The 11,156-nt window shown below is 44.4% G+C and overlaps 1 protein-coding gene across 5 annotated transcripts in view; it reads left to right on the top strand.

The window, feature by feature from the left end:
• The window catches only part of LOC135091703 (transcription factor AP-2-epsilon-like), a 161,984-nt gene that overhangs the window by 147,321 nt on the left and 3,507 nt on the right, over window positions 1–11,156 (top strand). For all 5 annotated transcript variants that reach the window (XM_063989599.1, XM_063989598.1, XM_063989603.1 and 2 more), the window contains 2 exons: window positions 10,316–10,457; window positions 10,903–11,074. In XM_063989599.1, coding sequence (XP_063845669.1) covers window positions 10,316–10,457; window positions 10,903–11,074 — 314 coding nt within the window. The remainder of the gene's footprint in view (window positions 1–10,315; window positions 10,458–10,902; window positions 11,075–11,156) is intronic.

Below are 11,156 nucleotides of genomic sequence, written 5' to 3'. Positions count from 1 at the left end.
TGATACACTAAGTAATGTTTTCGAGGTTTCATTGATAAATTATTCGCAAGCGAGGAGTGAAGTTCAATGAATATGTGTGGATACGTGCATAGACAAGTCCGTCGTTTGCTGGGCAGAGGCGAGGCGCGGTGAACTCCGTCGTGTCCAAGGCAGTTTGGCGAGTTTCCTGCCGTCGGGTGTTCAAGGAGAAAATGACCCGCTTGCTTCTTTGTGGCATACTCTTAATGTGCCCTTGTCTCAACGCATTCTCTTTGTTTTTCTTTCTCTCATCCTCTTCGTTTCCCCTTGTCTCAACCTCTTTGTCTCCTCTCACCGCGTACTCTCCGTTCTCCCTTATATTATCATCATTGTTGTTCTTTATCTCATCCTCTGCGTTTTCCCTCATCACATTCTCTTCATTTTCCCTTATTATACCCTTTCTTTCCCCTACTGTCATACTCTTCGTTCTCTCCTATCTCATCATCTTTGTTTCCTTGCACACGCCACAGCAAAGTATAATGTTATAAAGACACACAACAACCTCTCAAGGTCGTCACTGTACAACAATTAAGGAAAAGGTACGACACATCACCAGGGAGTCACTCTACAAAAGGCAACGGCCGTCCATACATCATTTGGGGCTTTGCATATAAGGAGTATGAGGACGTGTGTGTGTGTGTGTGTGTGTGTGTGTGTGTGTGTGTGTGTGCGGCAGGTCCTCGGGGCAGGTCGCAGGCCGTGTTACAGGTAGCTGAGGTCAGAGAGAACCTCCCCTGAGGAAAAAACTTGGCTTTGAGGTGCTGGTGGTGATGGTGGAGACTGTAGATGCTGGAGTAGTGGTGGTGGTGTTGGTTAGGATGTGGTGGTGGTGTGGAAGCGGCGGTGGTGTAGTGGTGAAGGTTAATGGTGGTGTGGTGGTGGTGAAGGTGGTGGTGAAGGTGGTGGTGGTGGTGGTGGTGGTGGTGGTGGTGGTAGCGGCGGCGGTGTGCGTGCCAGGAACAACTCTCCGTGGCTCGGTAATTACAGATTCCCTGGTGCCCGACCCGCCTCCGCCTGGACCGGTCCGCAGCCTTCCTCCCGACACGGCCGCGGCTCCGCCAGGCTGCTCCAGGCCGCCCGCCCATCGCCGCTGCGGTGATGCGGTCGTGTCGGGAGGGAGGGGCGGCCAGGCTAATGTCGGAGGGCGTGCAGGAGGCAGGGAGGGCGCGGGCGTGCTTGCAGGGCGGGCCCGGGAGCCAGGTCGTGCGCGTGGGCGGGGAGGGCGTGCAGGCCTGGACTGGGGAGTAAATCCAGTAGCCGGCGTGCATTCCTCCCACGGGGCGGGTGTATTTATCCCTGGCAGGGCAGCGCCCCGCCCCCCGCGCCCCGCTGCCCTCCAACCTTCCCGCGACACGCAGCGCCCACCTGACGCCCCGACTCTCAGGTTCTCGCAGGAATGAAAGCGACAATTACGTTTTCCAGCACAGGCGACGACGCTTCTTGCCCTCGCAGCCTCAAAACTCTCGCGTGCTTCAATACTTCACTTACATTTAACTTCGCCCTTTTTTTTAACATGACGTGCAAGTACTCGTGCTGTGGTGCTGGCTGGACGCGTGCCAGCCTATCGCGCTGTGTGTCGTGCAGAGGACGTCGAGTGAAAGTTAGTTTCAATCGACGACGCTGCGTAAAGAAATGTCGTAAAAAATCAATTGCCTGGAAGGAATAACATTGGTACTGCAGCCTCACACGTCACCAGGAACATCTGCCGCGCGGCGCAGGGACGGAGCAACACACGGCGGGGGAAGAAACCAGAGAGGGAGAGTGAGAAGAATGGAGAGGGGAGTGGAGATGAAGGCGGAAAGGTGTCAAAGTAATATCATGACGACACCATGAAATGAACGAGGTGGTAGAGGGAGGAAGAAAGAGAAAGGAAGAGAGAGAAGGAAAGATGAAGAGAGAGGAGAGGAGGAAAGTGTCAAATAATAACAATAATAATAAATAAATAAATAAATAAATCCAGCACACTGACACCACGATAAAGAAAAGGAAGATGAGAGAAAAAAAGATAAAGCGAGATGGAGGAGGAAATAAAGAGAGAAAGAGAAAGAAAAGACAACCACATTACAGGACAGAAACAGACAGACGGATGAAAAAACAGAAAGTAAAGACGAGGAGGAAAAAGAGGAATGGAAACAGAAAAAAAGGAGAAAAGAGGTGAGAAGGAGAGAAAAATGGAAAAAGAAAGACGAGAAGGAAAGAGAGGAGTAAAAACAAATAGGAAAAACAAAAGGAGGGAAAGAAAGAAGGCAAGGAGGAAAGAGAGGAGTGAAAAAAGGCCAGAGCAGCGACACCAACGCCTTGTATGAGTGTCGGCGCCCTGGTGTCGTCCACTAAACTCAGAGGGACAATCTCTCGAGTCATCGCGGGACTGACCCCTTGACTCCCGCCCCGCACGCTGAGATAATGGAGTTCAGGCCAAAAGAGGAGCCAAATTACAAGGGGTGAGCCACATTTACCAGTGACCGTCATTACTCCGCGGCGGCAGCATCACCTCTGCAAGAACCCAAGGGCCAGGGGTGACTCTGGCGCTGGCAAGGGACGATGCATCAAACGAAGGGCGTGAGGCGTGATGGGTGATATAGGTACCCTGAGTTAGTCTAGATATGTGAGGGTGTGCGTGTACGTGTGTAAGGTATGGGAAGGTGTGTATGTCTTATGCAGGTGTAGGTAGATGTGTTGAAGGTGTGAAAAGGTGTGTTTTGCAAATGTACGTGCGGTGGTGTGTTTGCAGGTTCAGGAAGGTGTGGGTGTGAAAAAGTGAGTAGACAGACAGATAATAAGTAGACAGGTGTTAAAAATTCTCTCTCTCTCTCTCTCTCTCTCTCTCTCTCTCTCTCTCTCTCTCTCTCTCTCTCTCTCTCTCTCTCTCTCTCTCTCTCTCTCTCTCTAGCCAAGACAACGCAGCATCACCCTTCCTACACACACACACACACACACACACACACACACACACACACACACACACACACACACACACACACACACACACACACACACAGGGAAGGAACAGCAGGATAAGAGGGAAGCAACAAGGACACATAAGTACTGACTCACTCTACACAGCGGATATGAGTCCCCGTGTCCATCAGATCCCCTCCTACCCCCCCTCTCTCTCCCTCTCTCTCCCTCCCTCTTACATATTAAGTGGACTGGCGGATATCACTTTATTGTATTGCCGCGTCAAGTGTGTGTGTGCCTCCCGTTGCCTCAGACTGGATGACTCTCGCGCCTCTGATTTAGGGCCGTAATCTGAAACACTTCTGCGCTTCACCTTCACTACTTTCAAAAGGTTCTAGTTGAAGTGACGCGGGTTTCTAAAAGTTTTTTTTATGGTTCTAGTGACAGATTAACAAGATTTCTTCGCTCTTAACAGGAGAACTAGTCTTCAGAACGTGGTTAATCATCTCTGTGGTCTTAGAAAATAGTCGTAGTGAGAGTGAAGCGTTGAGGAATACAGGCCTTAGAATGACTGTGTTAGTGGCAAGGCGAGGCTTCTTGATCGCTTTGGACTTTCATAAGGATTATTTCTCCAGGCGACGGAGATGATTAATCCTTTCACCGCTGGACAAAATTCTCCTATAATCAAGAGAGCTTTTTATCCACCCACCTTTATATTAGTCTCCTTAACATCTGTGTACTCTAGAAAAGACGAGATTAACCTTGGTAGTGATAGTAGTAGTAGTAGTAGTAGTAGTAGTAGTAGTAGTAGTAGTAGTAGTAGTAGTAGTAGCAGCAACACTTTAAATGAAAATTCCTTAAGAAAAGCAGCAAAATATACCCAAAAGCATAAAAACCAGTAATAGAACACGGTGTACAGTCGCTGGAAACTCACCCACACCCACATCCACACACACACACACACACACACACACACACACACAGGAAACACACCTGTTCTCGAGCCACCTCAGAATCGCCAGGGACACACCGCCACCCAGACACTCACAGAACACACAAGGGACGCACAAGTCAACCTTACCTCACTGCTCCACTAAGCCCTGACTTCCTCGTCGCGGCGCCCCAATACAGCCTTCTCTCGTCATCTTGTCTGTGGGTTTTCTTGCATCATTTTTTTCTTTATCTTACCGAGTTTACAAGAAAATTTCACGAATGCTCTTCCTCTTGTCTTGTGTCTAGAGGGAAAGGTGAACTCTAAGCACTAAAAACAGAAAGTACAGCGAAGTAAAAGTGATAATAATGTAACTGGTTTTTTTTTTTCATTTCTATCTCAATTTTTTTCAGTCTTAACGAAGCTTCATCAAAAAAATATATTCTTCACTGTTTTGTTTATATACAGTAGTATTTCTAGGACTGTCAAAGTAATATTGGTTTTTATTTTTATTGCATCAATTTTAGTTTTTTGCAGTTTTACAAAGTCCCGTTCGCTCGCATCTTTATAACAAACACTGGACGAGAATCTCAATCCTAGACAGCATGTGTGAAAAAGATATTAAAAAAAAAAAAAAAAGGAAGAGTAGCGAAGTAATATCAGCAATCTCGTGTGTCAAGGATCTTGTTGCATAAATATTTCTTTTTCTTTTTTTTTCATTTCCCTCAGCTACGTTCACCCTCCGCGTCCACTCAACAACACACCAAAACTTGAAAAATTTGAAACTATACACGACGTGATAACAAAGCAAAAGTGGTGCAGTATTAGCCATCTTGCCTCACTGATTTCGTTGCATCGGTCTTTTTTTCACCGTCGTTTCCCTTGCGTTCATTTCTTGCATTCGTATAACACCAGAAGAACACTACAAAATAAGGATGGCGTAAAGAATAGCAAGGTAATATTAGCAATCTTGTGTCTCGCAGATCCTGTTGCATCAAGTATGTATATAAATATATGTATATATATATTTTCTTTTTCACTTCACTGCCTCGTGTTCATATTGTCCTGTACGAAAACTAGAAATTCTGGACGGTATGAAAACGAAGTAAAAATGACAAGCAATATTAACAATTTTGTCTCGCGGATCTTGTTGCAGACGTTTCTTTTTTTTTTCTTTTTCTTTGTTCGTGTTCATATAAAACACGAAAACTTTAAATTCTAGACTGTATTAAAAAAGAGAGAAGGAAAATATTAGATATCTTGCCTCTCAAATCTTGTTGCAAAGTACTTTTTTAACACGTACTTTACTTGTCACTGGCATTCATAGAGCACCTGAAGAAAACTTGAAAATCTAGACCGTATAAAAAGGTAGTAAATAAATAAATAAATACATAAATAAGAAAAGACTAAGGGGAAGGAAATGAAGCAATGTGATCAATGCGGGTCTCGTGGCATCAAACACTTCATAGCTGTTCACTGCTCCTCCCGCACCTCCAGGCGGAAACTCTAAACCCCAAGACAATATTAAACCTTTCACCGCCATTGGTCGACTTTAGGTAACATTCACAGCAGAATAATATCATTTGCATGGAGAAAAGAAAGAATAATAGGTTAATTTTCCATTTTCTATGCTACAAAACTGATTAATATACTCTAGTACAAAAAATGTTTGAAAAATGCTAAGGGATATGAGAAAAAATGGCTAGCACTAAAAGGATTATAAAAGAAAAATACGAAGTAGAAGATATCAGTGGATGGGTTCTGCTGCAGGATTATTTTCAACTTTTTTTTTTTTTTTTAGCAGTACCAATTTTCTTCGCTTCACTCGCATTTATACAACACCATATTGAAAAAAAAAAAAAAAAAGATAGAGACCTTTACATGGACTGCTGTATACTTTTTTTTTACATTTTTTCGCTCTTATAACAAGCAAATTAACTCAGGAACCAAAAAAAAAAGAAAAAAAAAAAGAAAACAACAGTAGCAATAATAAGAATGACAAAAGAAAATTAACAAAGAAAGATTTTACATGAATTTTGCTGCCCTATTTCTCACTGTTTCCCTCTCCCTTTCTTTCTCTCTCAAAACTCAACCAAGCTCTCCGCACCTCATTCAAGCATCACCAGGCAGGACGCTCAGCCCCGCTCAGCCCCGCTCAGCCCCGGACAGGCGAGGCATAGGAGTAATATTAGTAGGAGTAATAACAATTGTTCTCCTGACGGCAGCCTATCTCCCTGTCTATCACCTGAACCTGTTCCTGCTCCCTGTCAGCCGCGAAGGGTCGTGATAAGGAGCCCAGAGTTACTCCTTCAGAAATAATCTCTATAATAACGCGAGATTGAGGAGAACCGGAAAGGAAAATGGACGGTGGGAGAGGAGAGATAGAAGGAGAGAGGGAGAGATAAATAGATAAGAATTGTACATTGTATCTTGCTCTTAATTGTGATGGGAAGGAGAAGTAAAGGTAATAATTGAGTCTGACCATGAAATTAAAGACGGAAAGCGGGGAAATCTGCAGTATTAGCTAAGGGAAAAAATGTGAATGTCTATATTGTATTCATTTGTGTTTATTTCGCAGGGAACGGCAAATTTGTGTCTTTTTTCGCGTTTTGTTACCTTGGCAGGCTTCCTTCATACAAAAAAAATAATAATAAGGGAAGAAAGAAAATTAGATGAAGCACAGAGGAAATACAAAAGATGCGGATGAAGAAAAACTAAAATACGAAACAGTGAGTGAAGAAAACTGAAAATACAACAAAAAGTGGATGAAGGAAACGAAAAAAAAAATGAAGAGTAAAAACGAAAAAAAGAAAAAATAGCAGAGAAAACGAAAAAAGAGAAAATGAGTGAAGAAAACCAGAAAAATAACAAAAATGGATGAGAAAATGAAAGAAAATAAGAAAATCTAAAATATAAACATGATGATAAGGATAAAGAAAATAGAGAGAAAGAAAAGAAAAACAGACCCATTATGACAAACACTTATCCCTAGACAGCAAATCGGATTAAAATAAAATAGTAGAATTAATCAACATGAATTTTAGGTATCTGATGAATATAATTATCACTAAACAACTCCCCAGGTCACCCCTCCATAGTTTGACCTTAATCACCCTTCACCTCTCCCCCCCACCCCTTTCCCCTCACGGCCGACACCTACTACTTAACAGAGGACGTCACCTGTAATTATCGAGATGAAAAGAGCAGGTGTTATTCCCTACCTGTTAAGCCACGAAATAAATCATGGTATCAATAATTTACACTTTGAAAAACTCCGTGGAGGTTATTGAAGTTTGAATCCCTTTTTTCGCTTTTTTTTTTTTTTCGCCTAGATACGAGAGCTTATAATTCGGTGTGTTACGGATTCGTGTTTTCCTTCTCCCAGTTAGCCAGTCACACATCATTCAATCTCCCAATGTTTAACTGCATCCACTCTATACCAAATGATCCAGCCAGTTATCAGTAGGCCAGTCAGATAACCAGCCAGCCAGTACATTAGACAGTCACTCAATCAGCCATCCATTTAGCCAGTCACCCACCGAGATAACTAAACAAACATGCAACCAGTCAGTCTCACGCATCCTCTCCCCCTCTCTCTCTCTCACCCAGCCAGCCAGTCAGTCAGCCAGCCAGTAAGTCGGCAAATCCAGTCAGCCATTCACATACCTACCCACCCAGACAACCAGACAGTCGGTTAAAACACTCACTCACTAAGCTAAGTCATTCATCCACTCAGTCACATTACCAGTCAGACGCAGCCAGGCAGCCAGGTAAGCGCACAGTCCCTCAGCTACCTGGCCGCAGTCCACCTGTCACCTGCGCCCGAAGTTGTCGCTCACTAAACGCTTTCACCTTTCATCGCCAGAATGAAAAACGCGACTCAAAAGTTAATTACTGTAAAAGGTGTCAGACCTGTGTCACTGTGTCCCTCCCCCTTAATCCCTCCTTTCCTCCCTCAATATCTCTCTCTCTCTCTCTCTCTCTCTCTCTCTCTCTCTCTCTCTCTCTCTCTCTCTCTCTCTCTCTCTCTCTCTCTCTCTCACTGAATCAGCCTGAAAGGAAAACGCTAAATTAAGGGACATTTTATATTTTTTTCGCAGATTAGAGAGCAAGCGAGAGAGAGAGAGAGAGAGAGAGAGAGAGAGAGAGAGAGAGAGAGAGAGAGAGAGAGAGAGAAAAGAGAGGGAGAGGGGGGGGAGGGGGAGGGCGCGTGTAATAACCGTGGTAATGCTACACGCGGAGTGGCCAGAGGGTCGGAACACGCCGCAGCGGAAACACTCCAGCATTTAATATCTGTCAACACCCCCCGGCGAGACCAGCTGGGTGTTGGGTGTCATAGGCTGCCTGTCCGTCCCTCTGTCCGTCTGTCTGCCCGTCTGTCTGCCCGTCTATCTCCCTGTCTGTTTGTTTATCTAGCTGTCTTTGTCTGTCTCTTGTTATATTCATCCTATCTCCTTTTTTAAATATCTTTGTCTGTCTGTCTGTCTCCCTCCCTGACCATATTCACCTGTCTTCCTGTCTCTTCACATTTAGGCTGTCCCTTTTTCTATGCCTGTCTGGGTGTATTTTTCTATCTATCTTCCTGTCTTCTTATATCCAAACTCTTTCTGTCTATCTGAGTGTGTGCCTGTCTATCTACCTGTTTGTTCATGGCTGTCCTTTCTCTGTCTATCTCTTTCGTCATATTCAGTCTGTACCTTTCTGTCTATCTGTCTGTCTCCCTGTCTGTTCCAATCAAGACTTCCCCTCTTACCTGTTTGTCTGTTCTGATGGATGGATGGATGGATAGATGGATGGCCAGATAGATGGATGGTTGTAGATTTGGATGGCTAATTAATTTGTCTACCTGTGTGTTTTTACGTGTCTCTCCATCTGCTCACTATCGTCTATATCTGTTGTTCTGTTACTCTACCTGCCTATCTCTGTCTGTATAGTTAATTAATGGAAGACAGGAGGAACGAGTTTATATCTTAATTTGTGTGTGTGTGTGTGTGTGTGTGTGAGTGTGTGTGTGTGTGTTACTTCCATCAATATCCACTGTTCTTTTTAATCCGCTGCCTCACTTAATTTTCATCGACAGGAAAGAAAAAAAAAGTTTGCTAGATTAAGGTGTTATGTAGTACTGCATCATATTAATTCTCTCTCTCTCTCTCTCTCTCTCTCTCTCTCTCTCTCTCTCTCTCTCTCTCTCTCTCTCTCTCTCTCTCTCTCTCTCTCTCTCATAACTGTGCATCAAGACAAGTTTACATTAACACACTCAAGCCGCTCCTGTTTTTTTTTTTTTTTCCTCTCCCACTTAACTTTTTCTTCCCCGTCAATTGTATTCTAATGGCAGGAAAGTTTCTTGAGTCGACAGATTCTAAAGTGCACGCAACGCTGAAGGAAAATTACACTTGACAGAATAAGAAATACTCTACTACTACTACTAAATAATAATAATAATAATAATAATAATAATAATAATAATAATAATAATAATAATAACAATAATAATAATGGTGACGATGGTGATGGGGGAAGAAGAATATGGTTGCTACGTTAATGGCAAAGAAAATGGGAGACAAATCACTATTATAATGAATGTTAAATGGCTGCCCCAACGCCTTATGGGAAGGGGAGGAGGAGGAGGAGGAGGAGGAGGAGGGTGGGAGGTGAGTGGGCAGGTAGGTGGGGTAGAAGAGAAGACCAGGTGCTATAGCTCGCTTCCCACCTGGTGTGTGTGTGTGTGTGTGTGTGTGTGTGTGTGTGTGTGTGTTGCACATAGTAATCTCGCTCAAACGTTTAATCCTCACGTGGCTCTTTTGAAATATTAACGCATCTGCTAACTAAAAGCGCACACACACACACACACACACACACACACAGCAATTTTCCAACAGCAACACTTTCATATGATTTACCGCCACAGATTCTCATTCTAACAATTCCAGACACATTCCTATATATACATTTAATCAGTTCTCAGTGTCTCCAAAGGTTAACTGCCGATCACATTCCTCTCACTTCTCAACGCTTTACATTCCATTCCCGCCACTCTAGGAAAGATAAAAGCATCCAAACTCAAACCAAACTACACTAAAACATTATTATTATTCTGTTTCATACTATCATTCCATTTACAGTTATACAATTTACCTGAGAACAGATTATCGTTGTTTACCTTTACTAATTCATGTTGCACATAACTCAAAGCAAAGTTGAACCATGACGCATTCTTTAAATTCTGTCAACCATGCATTCCCTCAACTCGTTCCATGTGGCCATCTCACCCTCATTTCCTCATCTACACACACTAATGGACCCTAAAACACTCCTCTTAAATCAAACTAGACCTAAAACATAAACCATTCTTCAATTTCTACACTTTCTACAATATCAGTATTCTTCAAATAGGGACTAAACGACCTTTATTTTGTAGCTGAACGAGTGAAGCTTCTCATTTCCTGACCGCCACTGTTTTGTTCCCAGGCGAGGCCATCCACCTGGCGCGGGACTTCGGCTACGTGTGCGAGACCGAGTTCCCAGCGCGCCAGATCGCCGAGTACCTCTGCCGCCAGCACTCAGACCCCGCCGAGCAGTACAGACGCAAGGACCTCATTCTTGCCACGAAGTGAGTCACACGCACACACACACACACACACACACACACACATACTTGATAAAGTTCAAGTTACCGCGTTTTCTTTTCTCGCGCATCTCTTTCATCTCTTCTTAAGTGTTTTGTTATACTTTTTTTTGCGTTTCCTCTCTTTATTGTCCCTCGTACCTCGCTCTCTCCTGACCATAAGCTTCACTCCTTATGACCTCCTCCTCCACCTCCTCTTTCTGACCTGCTCTTCCCTCTCACTCCCCCATCATTTCCCTCCCCCTTCGTATTAACTTCCACCTTTCTCCCCTAAGACAGACCTTCACCTCCCCTGTTTATCCTCCTCCTTTTCCTCCCTTCGCATTATCTCCACCTCCTCCCCTTACAGCGTCCCTTCCCCGCATCTTACACCCTCTTCCACTCGCCCACGCCCCTCCCACTCATGGTAACCGTTCTCCTCCTCCTGCAGACAAATCACCAAAGAGCTGATGGACCTTCTGAATCAGGACCGATCGCCTCTGTGCAACACGCGGCCGCAGATCATCCTGGAGCCTTCCATCCAACGACACCTCACCCACTTCTCCCTCATCACCCACGGCTTCGGCTCCCCCGCTATCGTCGCAGCCCTCACAGCCATCCAGGTGAGTCTTTACCCCCCAATACACTTCCACTCACTCCTGTTTGTCATTAGTGCACGTTTTCTGTGACACGCGCACCCGAGCC

Source organism: Scylla paramamosain, chromosome 38, assembly GCF_035594125.1.
Source record: "Scylla paramamosain isolate STU-SP2022 chromosome 38, ASM3559412v1, whole genome shotgun sequence".
Taxonomy (NCBI): Eukaryota; Metazoa; Arthropoda; class Malacostraca; order Decapoda; family Portunidae; genus Scylla; species Scylla paramamosain.
This window is presented reverse-complemented; position numbering and strand designations above follow the sequence as displayed.